Source organism: Caretta caretta, chromosome 1, assembly GCF_965140235.1.
Source record: "Caretta caretta isolate rCarCar2 chromosome 1, rCarCar1.hap1, whole genome shotgun sequence".
In the NCBI taxonomy this organism is placed as follows: Eukaryota; Metazoa; Chordata; order Testudines; family Cheloniidae; genus Caretta; species Caretta caretta.
Window position 1 is genome coordinate 160,809,344 of NC_134206.1, and position 15,355 is coordinate 160,824,698.

General features: G+C 39.6%; 1 protein-coding gene across 3 annotated transcripts in view; it reads left to right on the forward strand.

Annotated features, from left to right (window-relative positions):
- DSCAM (DS cell adhesion molecule) overlaps positions 1 to 15,355 on the forward strand; it is a 645,287-nt gene that overhangs the window by 407,061 nt on the left and 222,871 nt on the right. For all 3 annotated transcript variants that reach the window (XM_048866321.2, XM_048866302.2, XM_075132665.1), the window contains one exon: positions 4,012 to 4,290. In XM_048866321.2, the coding sequence (XP_048722278.1) occupies positions 4,012 to 4,290 (279 nt within the window). The remainder of the gene's footprint in view (positions 1 to 4,011; positions 4,291 to 15,355) is intronic.

A 15,355-nucleotide genomic window follows, 5' to 3' on the forward strand; every position in this document is an offset into this window, starting at 1 on the left:
ACTTCAACAAAAAAAACTTCAAAAACAGACTCGAACGAGAGACTGCTGAATTGGAATTAATTTGCAAACTGGATACAATTAACATAGGCTTGAATAGAGACTGGGAGTGGATGGGTCATTACACAAAGTAAAACTATTTCCCCATGTTTATCCGCCCCTTCCCCCCCCACACACACACACACTATTCCTCAGACATTCTTGTCAACTGCTGGAAATGGCCCACCTTGATTATCACTACAAAAGGTTCCACACACACACACACCCCCGCTCTCCTGCTGGTAATAGCTCACCTTAAGTGATCACTCTGGTTACAGTGTGTATGGTAACACCCCTTGTTTCATGTTCTCTATGTATATAAATCTCCCCACTGTATTTTCCACTGAATGCATCCGATAAAGTGAGCTGTAGCTCACGAAAGCTTATGCTCAAATAAATTTGTTAGTCTCGAAGGTGTCACAAGTCCTCCTTTTCTTTTCACTAAGGAACAGTGACATAAAGTGACAACAACCTCAGTTTCACTGCGGGGGGACCACAGGCGGTGAGGGTCGCAGTGTTCCGAGGGAAGATTGCAAAGACAGATTTGTTGGAGGATGTGCTGTTTCAGTGAATCCCCTCAGCAATTTCCTCCAAGGTTCCTATGGACCTTTGGCCAAGAAATTAAAGCTGCTTCTCTCCTAATGGAAGGCAGTGGTGCAAACTGAAGGTAATGAAAGGAATCTCTCACAGGTGCGCTTGCTGGGGCAAGGAGACCTAATTTGAACCTTTCTGTGCTAGCACTAGTGAGCCTGACCAATGATCCTCTTTTTAAATAAAAGAAGTGCTCTTAGCTTCAGCACTCCTAAGACATTACATTGCTTGGCAGAGAGCTGAAATTTGCACTGTTTTTCCCCAGCCTTACTCTTCACTGGGTCTTTCCTTGTCCTACTCGATGCTTTCTTACTTACCATGGGAGTGGAAAAACAATCGACTGAGCGTATGGGGAAAAGCCCACAGGCTCTGGAGACCTGTTTGCTCAAGTACAAGCTTTTGCCAAACAGGAAAAAATGTTTGTTATAGCAGTACATTTTAGCAACACAGTTTTTGAAGTATTTATTATAGTATACTTGTCTGTACATTTAACAGTACTATATGGCTCTGTGTTACACTCCAGTGTAACTGCAGTTATACCAGCATAAAACTGGAGTAATGCAGTGGTAAGGTGGGCCTTATATTTAAAAAAAATTAAATAGTTTCTTTAGTTGGGGATGGATGCAACCTTTGTACAAATTATATTTATTCAAACATGACATATCAGAAATATCTCTCTTATAGCCACTTTATTTTAGAAATATTGTGACATATTTTGCCTAATAATTTTTTGTTGTCTGTCATTGGGTTCTTGAGATGTGAAGTATATTTGTTTTCCAAGAATATACCTACTCAGGTTAGCTCATTGAAGCTGTCTTGAGCAACTCAAGCATACAAATGTAATATCCGATTAGCTGTTAGCAACAAGTTGGAGTTGTCACTGAAATATTGACATTGGTCAAAGCAATGATACTAATAACATATTGGTTTTAAAAAATAGTCCCTGCCAGGACACCAAACCGCTACAGGTTGCGTGCATGTTAAAGTTTATACAACAGGAGTAAACAATGGTCTGTCTCATTTATGCTCTGATAACGTGTTTGGAGAGACAATGTGCTGGTCTTCAAATGTCACAACTTTCTAAATTCCAGCTGGAAACTGCTACATAGTGGTGAAGTCAACCTACATATTATAATATAAGAGATTAGGAGTGGGGAGGCTAAATTCAATACCTTGCAAAAAGCTACTCAAAAATTTGAATGTTAATTTGATCCTTCAGAATCTCCAGAATTAGGGTGGGAATTTCATGAGACAAGTCTTTCTTGCAAGTTTCTGGAACTTTTCATTTGTACATAAGCCAAAAATTACCTCAGACTATACACCTGCTTCTGATCCCAGCAAGAACCTGTAAGTATAGATGTGTGAAAATTATTTTCAGATGTTACATAAAAACATTCCCTATTCAGTCTGAACTGCTTTGCTGATGTCTAGTATAGCGTATCTAATACTTTCAGGCTTTAATGCGATCTCTAACAAATGTTTGCTAGATTTGGAAGCCATGACAAATAATGTCAAGTGACTTCCTACATGGGAGCCTGTACTCTTAAATTAGCACCTTTACTTCAAGCTATACTACTCTCAGAGTCCTCTGAAATGACATTTTTGAAGGGGGAAAGCCAGTACTTTGTTCCTCTTTGTCTCCATTTTCACGACTATGGAAATGTCAACCTCAAAACTACAAATTGAAGAAAGAACAAGTCAAAGAACCCTAACCCACACTCTAGTGTATAGCTATTTTTGTCATCAGTGTGAATGGGAATTGGGACTGTTCCAATGTCCAACATCTGAAATTAATTTATTGGATCAGTATGGACTGTCACTGCTACCTGCAAGAATGTTTCTGCTGTCAACAACAGCGGGGCTTCCAAATTCAAATTATTTTTTCTTCGGTCTCTTGACATCTATCCCATGATTCTGTTATAAGAGCTTGTGCAAATGGGTGAAGTTAATATCAGAACTTCACATATTTATTATTTCTCTGATTAATTTGTAGACACAAATCATAGTCTTTGACATATTAAACCCAAAGTGCTTCATTTTTCCATCAGATACAAGGCCCATGCACAATGTTTAATTCCAGTTAAGCCTTCTTAATAAATACATGATGTGTTGAACTAGGCCTCTTAATAGGACTTGCATACGACTGAAGTGGTGCACAGAACTTTTGCTGCCCTTGTGCATAGAAATTAATTTCATCCTAAGGTTCTGATCTTGCAAATACCTATGAATGTGCTTAACTTTAAGCCTCTGAGTAGTCCCATTTGAAGACAGTAGGGAATATTACGTAACTGGTAAGTAAATGTTTGCAGAGTTGTCTAGTGGTTAGAACACTAAGTTCTATTCCAGACTTATTCTGTGATGTCATAAAGTTACTAAGGCCTAAATCCTCAAAGGTATTTGGGCATTTAACTCTCACTAAAATCAATTGGTGGTAGGTGCCTAAATACCTCTTGAGGATCTCGGCCTAAGACCTGATTCTGCAAGGTGCTGAATCTTTCCAGAGCATACTGAGCACCCTTGATTTCCTTTGATTTCCATGAGAGTCTAGGATGCTCAGAACTAGATCTGGGCAGGAATTTTTCAACAAAACATTTTTTCATCGGAACTAAAACTTTTCACAGAAAGATATCGATTTTGATCAAACTTTAGTGGTGAAGGTTTCTCAAGTCAGGGATAGAACTGAGAGAGAGGGAGACACACCCATCCACCACAGAATAGCCACAGTCCAGGGGCTAGAACATTCATCTGGGATGTCAGACCCCGCAAGTTTAAATTCCTGCTCTTAATCAGAGCAGAAACTTGAACCTGGGTCTCCCCCACCTCCCAGGGGAGTGCTCTAACCCCTGGCTATTGGCTATTCTGGGGTGGGTTTCTCTCTTGCTCTGATTTTTCACACAAAAAATTAAAAGGTCTCAATTTTTGTCCCAATGCAGACCACCATCAAATGCTGAAACCTCAACATTTTTTGCAAAATGGATTTTTTGTTTTCTGGGCAGCCTTACTGAGAATGTTTCAGGAAACACAACTTGCTGGATCAGGATGTAATCGTCTGATTTTAAGAGGTGCTGAGCACTCACAGGTGTCATTGACTTCAGTAGGAATTGTGGGTGATCAATATCTCTGAAGGTCTCATCACTTATCCATCTGTTAGATGGGGAAAATAATGCCTACATCACAGAGATGCTGTAAAGCTTATTTAATTAATGTAAATCATATTGAGATCCTTGAATAAAAACTGCTATGTAGTTACTATTTTTTATTTCTATTACATATGCGACATACCGGCTGGCAGGTTGAAGATAGTTTTCTTTTCAACAATTATCAGTATTTTCCATAATTATACTATACTTGCAACAACTCTTTTCTTTTAATTTCTCATTTCAGTTCCACCTTTCATCCAGCCTTTTGAGTTTCCAAGGTTCTCCATTGGACAGCGAGTCTTCGTTCCATGTGTTGTGGTCTCAGGGGATTTGCCAATCACAATCACCTGGCAGAAGGATGGCAGGCCAATCCCAGCCAGTCTTGGAGTAACCATTGACAACATTGACTTCACCAGCTCCTTAAGGATTTTTAATCTTTCACTGATGCACAATGGGAATTATACCTGTATAGCTAGAAATGACGCTGCAGCTGTGGAGCGCCAAAGCCAATTAATTGTGAGAGGTAAGATATGTAATTAGTCTGAAGGGTACCAATTAAACAGAAGTCAACAATATTTCCAAATGATCACTGTTTGATGGAGGTAGAAAATCGTGGAATATGTGGTAATCCCTTCTCTCATCTTAAAGAACACAGAACAATAAAGCAGAAAAACAAACATAACTTTTTCTTTCTGAAAGTATTGAGCCTTGAGCCTAATCGGCAACCAAGGAATGCATTAGGGCACAGATGGGTGCCACAGGATTTAATTTATGGAAAATATTTTGAAGCACCAACCCACTCATCCTTTGGGAACAAAGCATTTAAACTGCTATTAGATTAGTTTCCCTTTATTGGTGTTCTCGTCTGATTCTCCATATTTTTAATTTAGAAGAACAGTATCTCCTACAAATCATGCTAATAAACTGGAGAACATGAAAATTTCTAGGAACTGCCTTTAGCAGGAGAATGATTTTTTCATCCTGCTTATCAGTTTTTAAAATATTATTGTAATTAGCTAGATATTGTCCTTCTGTGTCTTTGCACCTGCTCTAAACGTATAATCTCTGGAATGTGAATATAGGATCCCAAAAGTTAGAGATGGAAAAAACCTGTTAGAAGAGATACTCTGGAATTCCTTTTTCCTGTGAAAAAATTCAGGAAAATAATTTTGTTTTTGTAAAAGATTTTCTGCAACATTTTTTGGGTTTCCATTTAAAAGAGAGAGAGGGTGAGAGAGAGAGAGAGATGTGTTTTCAGTTTCAGCACCAAATTGCCCCCCCCCAATAATTTTTTTTTTATTGTAAGGCAAAATGTTTAGTTTCGTTGACATTTTGTCTGATCAGACAAAATTTGTCAGGTTTTGATTTTTTAATTATAAGCGTGAAAAATATAGTTAAAAGTAGATATTTCCAACTGAAATTTCTCCTTTTGATGAAAAAGCCATTTCATAAAAAAAGCTATTGATGAAAAGTCATTGAAAAAAATTGAAACAAAAAATTTCAACCAGCTTTACATATTATATTTAACCCATTTCCTTGGGGCCCAGTAGTAGATTATTCCCTTTGTCATATTCTCAAGTTTATTATCCTATTATAGTATTATTACAACTATTTTTGTTATTGTGTTATAGTAGTACCCAAAGACCTCAGTCAGAACTGGGGCCCCATTGTGTGAGGTGCTGTACAAAGACACAGTACCTACCCTGAAGAGTTTACTGTCCATGAAGACAAAAACAGACAAAGACTGGGGGAACAGGGATACAATTTACAAGCAGGGGCCCCATTTCAAGAAAGCCCTTAAGAAGGTGCTTAAGTTCCTCCTTATTCAAGACAGCCCTTAAGTGCTTAACTGTTTAACTTGAAGTCATGTTTCTATTTCATTTGGGGTTTAAGTATGTGCATAATGTGAAGCACGGGGGGGAGGGATAGCTCAGTGGTTTGAGCATTGGCCTGCTAAACCCAGGGTTGTGAGTTCAATCCTTGAGGGGGCCATTTAGGGATCTGGGGAAAAAATTGGGGATTGGTCCTGCTTTGAGCAGGGGGTTGGACTAGATGATCTCCTGAGGTCTCTTCCAACCCTGATATTCTATGATATTCTATGTGCTAAAGTATTAACCTGAACAAGGCTGCCTTCCTGAATCAAGACCAGAACAGGGTGTGTGTGCACGTGTGTGTTAGTTTTCATCCCAACCATCATTTGTAATTGTGAAAGTAGAATGTCCCCACCCCCTTCTTTCCTTTCCCAAGCAATGGAACCTCAACACCCTATTCTTTTTTTCCCCTCACAATCTCCGGATGGGCATCACCTCTATGCAAGAAATCATAATGAGTTCTAATAATCTCACCAAGCCACTGGGCCTGTGAAAGCTGTTCTGTTCTACCTGTCCCCTGCTTGTGTTACTACCTCTGCTGCTGTCCTTCTATTGCCCATACTTGTCTCCTGTCCAGGTGGGTCCCCACTGGCCTGTTCCCTCTCCCCTCCCCATGCCAGTATTGCTATTGACTCTCTCTTGTTTCCCCTTGTCACCTGTTCCTAAGGAGAAGGGCTTGGCTGGCTTTCTCTCGCTTCCTGTGTTTATGTTACCTCTGTTGGGTGCACTTCTACCCTCCCCTGGGTCATCTTGCCCTCCTAGGGAGAGGTTCGAGCTAACTTACTCCCTGCCACTGCTATGTCGCTACTACTACTACCCATCATCGGCTCGTCTTCATGAGGGGCTTGGCTGGCCTCATTGGTCCTCTCTGCTGAAGATGCTACCTGTTGCTGTGCCTGGGTCCTTGATTTTCCTTTTCCTAGAGGAAGTCCTTACAGACCAACTTCTGGAGATGACTGGGGGTAGCTGCTGTCCTACGTATCCCTGGGGGCTGAGGAAAGCCTCCTGGTGTCCTGATGCTTCAAAGTTCTGAGGGGGCAATGGGGGTGGAGTGGCTGGTATGTCTTCCCCCCTTTACCCATGCTGCTACAACCACTGACACTCTGCTGGGGTCTCCTTTAGTCTCCTCTCGTTTATCCTCTCCTCCTATCAACTTAAATGATAATGACTCAATCAGTTTCCCTTTGGACACTATTCCATATCTAGGGTGATATATTTCTGTTGGGAAAAGTTTTCTAATACTGAGCCTAAATTTTCCACTAGGTGCTGGACTGACCCCCTCCTCCTCATTGTGCCACCCCCAACACCCCATTTAAATTCACATAGGTCAGTAGACAGCTAGTATCAGAGGGTCACTGTTGGTCACTACTAATCTGGACTTAACCTGACCTAGACACCCTGAGGTAAAAGACTAGCTATCCCACTATCTGTTCTCTGAGACTATCAATCTGTCATCATTTCTCTTCCTATTATGAGTATCATACTACAAAAGTGTTATATTTTTCTAAATAAGCAAAGCAGTTTTCCCCTATATAATGGGAGAATAAATGGTACTTAAGCTGTTCCTGTTTCTAATCCATATTGTGCAACAGCTTCTGAACAATATGCTCTGGACTTAAACACTGGTCTTACCAACTGGCAGGGGATGGGTTCTTGGAAAAGTCTCATTTATGTGAAGTGTGTGTTTCTTTTATACAAGAGTAGAGAGAAATCATGTGTGCTGGTGTGGAAAAGTCAAGAGAAATATGACTGTTCATCATAAATATTTATTCTCCCTTATTGCTCTATACACTGATGTTATTTATTTTAAAAGTTGAATTTAAATGTTTTTTATAAAAAAGATAATTACATTTAAAAATATCTGGGAATCTAGATAATTTAACAGCACATGAGTAGACTTAAAATGGCATCTAAATACACTGCAATCCAAAATTGAATTGAAGAGCATTTTATCTGCCAACAGTTGATTTCAGGAGTCTGTATTTCTCCTGCAGTGGCTGTTGACAACATCATTAATACCTACAGTACTGTAAAGCAGAATAGGAAACTGTTTATTACCAGTGAGGTTATGAACTTTTGAAGGGTTCATACGGTGACTCATAAATTGGAGAGAAAATAATCTTTATTCTGTCAAACCATATTTATCTGTAATTTTTAAACATGCATATCTTTGTTAATTTTGGGGGGCTGTCAAATAAGTCTTGTGTGTTTTAAGTGTTTTAATTTGCCTTTAGACTCTGCCATTTTGCAGGCAATAAAAATGGTGGAAAACATTATTTTCTTTGAATTGCTTGCAGCTTAGGTGAGATACTTTGCCATGCTCCAGCCCTGTTGTGCTACATAAAAGTGCCAGAGTGATCCCAGTGCTGTCTGAGTTATACTGGAGGCCTCTCCTATAGACCTTTGTTTTAAAAATAAACTCACCTACTTGAAGGGAAATCCATCCACCCTCTTCTTTCAAAGATGGCTGGTAATCAAGCCAAATGAATGAAAATGTGGCTCACTTTTATAAATTCATGCTATGCTGGCTCCTGTCAGTTTTTACAGAAAAGTTCTATAGATTGTACTAGGGATTAAATCAATAGGGCTATGTAAAAATTACTCTAAAATCTATATTAATCATTATTATTATTATTTTGATTATTTTATTTCCTGGTAGCACCCTCAATATGCTAGACACTATACAAACACAAAAGAAAGAAAATGACTCCTGCTGAGAAAAGCTTTCACAGAATTTCAGAGAACTGTGTCCTTCCTATAGAATTTTAAACCATCTTACAGAACTAAATTCAGCATTTTCTCTCTTCAATAGGCTGGTTAAAAATTCTACAGAAAGGTTTTGATTAATAATTCCTCTGGGGCTTTTCTAATACAGGAGTAAAGTAACTGTGAAATAAAAAGGTAGTCAAAAGTGTTTTAATTGGTGAGAAAAATCCTCATAAATATATTATGAATTCACAAATTCTAAAATACTACTAGAACAGAGATTTCAAAGAAAGCAATGTGTGCATAAATCATGATTTTAACATCCTTTTGTGTGAACACATCATGCATTTAAATTGAGATAAGGTCTTTAAATACCTAATATCCCCCCATAATGCATTCAATGGAAATATGCTTTCATTTTGTCCTTGCTTGATCTATCTTATATTGACAGATAGTTAAGCAGCCAATGAGGAGTTCCAGAGCCTTGAATGTTCCCTAAAGGAAGAAAAGAAAAGGAGGACTTGTGGCACCTTGGAGACTAACAAATTTATTTGAGCATAAGCTTTCGTGAGCTACAGCTCACTTCATCTGATGCATCCAGACGTTGAAGTGTTCTCCTGCCGGTTTTTGAATGTTATGATTCCTGATGTCAGATTTGTGTCCATTTATTCTTTTGCGTAGAGACTGTCCAGTTTGGCCAAAGTACATGGCAGAGGGGCATTGCTGGCATGTGATGGCATATATCACATTTGTAGATGTGCAGGTTGAACGAGCCCCTGCGTGGCTAATGTGATTAGGTCCTATGATGGTGTCACTTGAATAAATATGTGGACAGAGTTGGCATTGGGCTTTGTTGCAAGGATAGGTTCCTAGATTAGTGTTTTTGTTGTGTAGTGTGTGGTTGCTGGAGAGTATTTGCTTCCGGTGGGGGGGGGGGCTGTCTGTAAGCAAAAACTGGTCTGTCTCCCAAGATCTGTGAGAGTGAGGGAACATTTTTCAGGATAGGTTGTAGATCTTGGATGATGCACTGGAGAGGTTTTAGTTGGGGGTTGAAGGTGACAGCTAGTGGCATTCTGTTATTTTCTTTGTTGGACCTGTCCTGTAGTAACTCCTGGGTACTCTTCTGGCTCTGACAATCTGTTTTTTCACTTCAGCAGGTGGGTATTGTAGTTTTAAGAGTGCTTGATAGAGATCTTGTAGGTGTTTGTCTCTGTTTGAGGAATCGGAGCAAATGTGGTTGTATCTTAGAGCTTGGCTGTAGACAAAAGATCATGTGGTGTGTCCTGGATGGAAGCTGGAGGCATGTAGGTAAGTATAGCGGCCAGTAGGTTTCCGGTATAGGGTGGTGTTTATGTGACCATCGCTCATTAGCACAGTAGTGTCCAGGAATCTTCTTGTCAACTATCTAAATGGGCCACCTTGATTATCACTACAAAAGTTTTTTTCTCCTGCTAATAATAGCTCATCTTAATTAATTAGCCTCTTACTCCACTTTTTCATGTTCTCTGTATATATATATATATATATCTTCTTACTATATGTTCCATTGTATGCATCCGATGACGTGAGCTGTAGCCCACGAAAGCTTATGCTCAAATAAATTTGTTAGTCTCTAAGGTGCCACAAGTACTCCTGTTCTTTTTGCGGATACAGCCTAACACGGCTGCTACTCTGAAACCTATTAACAATAGTGGGGATCAAAAACACTTTCATGCCTTTTAAGGCCAGAAAGGCCCATTATGAGTGCCTAGTCTGACATCCTACAAACTTTGATCATGCTACTAAGACTATGATGAATACTTTTTTTTAAAATTTATTCAGGAAGGATATCCGGGTTTATGAAAAGCAAAATTAAATTAAAGAACAGCAATGGTTGTGTAATCATTTATTTTAAGTAACCTTGGCTCAAGTCCATCAATATGACACTGGTGAACAGTGTGTAGTTGGATCACTGACCGACCTTTCCCTAACTTTCTGGGACTTTTTTCAGACAAGCAGATAGTAAAATATTTCCTAGTCTAAAAAATGTCACCATGGCAGTAAATTTTATCTTCCACAATCTGTTTTGATTTCTCTGAACCTTTGTTTCTCTTTGTTAAAGCCTGAAACTTTTAGTCATGAGGGAGAATACCTTTTAGGTGCTTCTGACTTCAACCATTAAATAGTTTGAGCCTGTCAATTTATTGCTGATCACCTAATCAACTCAAACCTTAGCACAGATCCATCGGTCGTGGGAAATGAGTGAGCCTTAAAGAAACTCAATGCTAAATCAGTGTAAAATGTCTACCTTTATAAGCTCAGGAGCCAAAGCTGCTGGAACAAAGGTAATATTCAGAAAGGAATCACTCCATCATATTCTCATTAGATTTTTGAATGTATTTGTGAAGTGATGTGTAGGCAGGTTAGGCCAAAGCATTAATACGATAGCGAGAGGTGCACCAGACTATTGGCTCTTTCCCCAGAGTTGACTTTACTAAAGCTCATCAGCCTGGTCAACTTGGAGAAGTCCTTACCAGACAGATTTTCTTGATTTCTCCAAGGTCCAATGAATGCCTTGAAGAAACTGGAAAGTGAGATCATCTTTATAGGGCAAAACTAGATCAAAAGTCAAAATCAAAAGATGACAGCCTGTGTGTATATGTTCCAAAAATACGTTGGTAACACTGAAGTAGTCACTCATTTGAAAATAAAATTGCAGGAGGTACGGATTGAGAAAAACAAAAACAAAAAAAACCCCACTATGAAAAGAGAAACTGAAGATGTCCTTTCTTTTTATCACCTGGTTACTTCCCATGCCAGTCATAGAAGAAGAAAGTCCTTTGGCTTGGCTAGAAGACAAAATAAAATAAGTAGATGAAAGATCATTGAACTACTGTAAAAGTCTGTGTCATTTTGCTTTGTTGTAGCAACATTTCTGGTGTCCAGTGGAAATCTAGTAATAGCAATAAAGATACCAGCCCAGCTGGCACCAAATGGCATTCTTGTAGATAATCTTTACAGAGAGACAAAAGTTTGAATGGGCATAGAAATGAATTCGTTCATTACTCATAATTGTAAGGGTTGAAGCACTCTGTATTTGTGGAACTATGTGGGAAAGCTTTTATGCTGCTGTTCATGCTATATTTGTTCTGTAGCAAAATATTAGACTCCAATTTCCACAGTTGTCAATCTGGCACTAAATTCGATAATAGTAGCAGTATGTTAATAATGATAAATTATATACACACATTTGATCCGGAAGGATACAAACCATTTCACAAAATTATTGTTCCTTTTTGTAAAACAAGTAATCGCATACCATGCTTCAGGGCATCAGCTGATCAGTATGGGACTGGGATTTCCTCTCCCCCGCTCCCCATGTACTACACTGTATGCACAACTGGCCAGGTACACCTTGACAGGTTTTTTTCAAAATCCTCTCAAGTGTCATGCTCCTGGTAGGCTACAGTCTGAGGAAGGGTCCTCGATGTGATGGACCATTTTGTCTGAGCTGGTATGGAAAATTATGTTTGTACATAGCACCACTGAACAGCAACCACAACTGTTGTGGTAAAGTGGCAATCAGCTAGTGTACAACATACTGCTCCTGAGAGGGGAAATTTTGGCTAAGGTGATCTGAGCAAAACCAGACATTGTGGAAGTACAGTGGAATCTGTAGTGTCCATAAAGAGCAGCCCAGAGCCTGGTTTTTAAGGCCCTATGTGAAAGGCATTCACCCCCAAAGGATAAGAAACTCAACTTATCCCTCTAAGAGGAATGCGAGACTGTGTCTGGACATGAACAAGTGATTCCAGGGAGTCAGACTTTAATCCTATGTCACTAAGCCACCTGTCCCATCATGATGAGATGCCAAAGTCTGGTAGGTTGGGCATAGGACTGGGAGTAAGGAGAGCTAGGTTCTAACTCATAGTTGACATCTTCTGAGGTGCTGAGCTCAACGGAAGTTGTGACTGGTCAGCACCGTTTATATGAAGCCTGTGTGTGACATGGGCTCTCTGTGGTGTAGTTACCCTGTCTGTAAAACTGGAGTAATGATACTGACCCATTTTTGTCACGTTTTGAGATTCATGGATAACAAATATATCTGTAAATCTCAAAACACTTCACAAAAATGGGTCAGTATTGTAACATTGTAGCCTCTACTGTTTTGAAGGACAAAATAAGTCCCGTATTTATCTAGTTGCATATTATCTTAGAGCAGGGGTGGCCAACCCGTGGCTCCGGAGCCACATGTGGCTCTTCAGAGGTTAATATGCAGCTCCTGGTATAGGCACCGACTCCGGGGTTGGAGCTACAGGCACCAACTTTCCCGGGGGGGGGGGGAGGGGGCGAGGAGAGAGAGTGCTCACTGCTCAACCCCTGGCTCTGCCACAGGCCTTGACCCCACTTCACCCCTTCCTCCAACGGGTCCCTGTCCCTTCCCGCCCCCTCCCCCAAGCCTGCCATACCCTTGCTCCTCCCACTCCCCCTCAGAGCCTCCTGCACACTGTGGGAGTCACGGGGAGGGAGGAGGAGGTGCTGATCAGTGGGGCTGCCAGCTAATGGGGGCTGCTGATGTATTACTGTGGCTCTTTGGTGATGTACATTTGTAAATTCTGGCTCCTTTTCAGACACAGGTTGGCCACCCCTTAGAGTGTCGTTTGTAATTACTAAACTACTATGTTCATTTATTATTCTAGTAACAATGTTTAGGTGATATATTATCTTGCCCCTTGGAAAACCAAGGGTAAAGATACTGATTCTGTATTGGACACATCTTTATTCTCAACCTTTGACAATGTTACTAGGATTTTAATCCCTGAATACCTATGCTCTTCAATTGACCCGTTATCCACTGACTCAGATCCCATCTCTGTCAAACCCGGTCAAGCTGAGTGCAACACATTTCCATCCAATTCTGGAGGAAATTCAAGTGTCTCATTATTTTTAAAATGATGCCTCCTTTATTATAAATATGTCCATTCTCCAACATATCCTTGTATGAGGCAGGTGCTATTCTAATCAGAACTGTAGCCTTTTGTCTCCAGGTCTAAGGCAGTCACCTTTGTATGCACCATATCTTTCTGCCAAAAATGTGTTCCAGGATGTTTCCTGAATCAGGCAAAGTATTTGTTTTACAGAATGTTAGCAGTTTATTTCCATGCAGGAATTTACGGATGGTTACTTCTTTATTGATTTTGGGAAATCTTGAAGATAATTTGCTTCCCTTTAACAGTTCTCCAGGTGAAACATGCTGATGTCACTAGACTGTGAGCCATATAAACCCAAGTATGTTTGTGTTACTGCCTAATAGTGGGGGGGGGGGGTTAGAAGGCCTTGGAGAATCAGTACCCCAGATCCCCTTTTCTGCTTTCCTATTTGCTTGGTGATGAAATGGATTTATAACAATTTGGTTTCATATGCTGATGTAAATATTTTATGTTAATGAATGGAATAATGTGGACAATTGTCCTAGATTATGATTGCTAGGGTTGCAGTTTTGGTGAATAGCTTTCATGTGAATTAATGCAGTACTTGATTTGTGCTTGACAGCATGGCAATCCTCTGGAAAACTGGAATAATTATGAACAATAAATACAGTAGCCCTTTCCATTGCAAAGTAATAAATGAGAACCTGCCTTTTTCAGTGCAAAGGTGGATATTGTTTCTGTCACAATTAGCTCCTGTGGTTTATTGCAGTAATATTTAAGACATACTGACATTTCTTGTCATCTGCTCATTGTCTTTATTCATATTTGGTTAATAAACAGCTTTACACTGTATTAGATTTTTCAGTGTCCTTGATAAAACTTTAGGATTTAATTTAGAAAAGGAACTTGTAAAATGATTGTCTGCCCTCAATAACATTGCTCCAACAAGTGCTAACTCATCCTGCAATGGATGGCACTACTTACATAAGCCACTAAGCCACCTGTACTGGAAATGTTAGGTCATTGGTATAGCACTGGTCATTCTGCTGTTTCTGCTTTGCTTCCATTGCACTGTTTTTCTGATGCATGCCATATACCAAATTAAATAAAAACACCTTTTACAGGCTCAGTCACCTAACATAATTTTCTGTCTGGCACTAAAACAAGAAGAAGAAGATTTTTACATATTGAGGATACAAATGGTTTATACACTTCCGTTTTCCAAGTGTGTGGTCATTAGTTAAGCACTGGAACAAATTACCTAGGGGGGCTGTGGAATCTCTGTCACTGGAGGTTTTTAAGAACAGCTTAGACAAAAATCTGTCAGGGATGGTCTAGATAATACTTAGTCCTGCCATGAGTGCAGGGGATTGGACTAGATGACCTCTTGAGGTCCCTTCCAGACTTACATTTCTATGATTCTATGATTATGGGCCTGATTCAAAGCCCATTGAAGTCAATGGAAAGACTCCCATTGACTTTAATGGACTTTTAGATTAGACCCTATATGCCTGAGGCCTTCTTTTTTTTAGAACCTTTGGCTCAGAGTACTTCAAACTCTGAAAGCCATAAATCATGGTTGTCACCTTTGGAAGTCTATGTCTATGCAAGTCTATGACATTCTGGTCAGTTGCTCAAAACCAACAGATCTAGTGACCTCTGCAACACATATCTATCAGGTAACGCAGATCATTTCTCTCTCATTTGAGCATGACCTCAGAGAAGTAGAGATCAGCCAAAAATTTCCACATTTGTTTATAGAATGATGGGCACTGGTTTGAACCGCATCATTTTAAAGTAAAGTGATCTTTCTAAGAGGTAGGTGGTATTAATATTCTTGTTATCATATTACTTTGTTCAATGATATTTAGATCTATTTTTCTGCTTTATTTTCTTTGATTTCCTTTTTTTCTAAAACCTGTCAGCATATATAATTATTTTGATACAAAAAGGAAGCAGTTTTTTTAAAAAAAATATTGCTTGTTCCTAGACACCCATTCTACCTCTGTCTTCCACAGCTAGCACTCTCGTGCTGCATGTGAGGATATGTCATCATAGGAGCCTGATTCTAAGGCTGATCACATGAGACATCAAGTGGAAT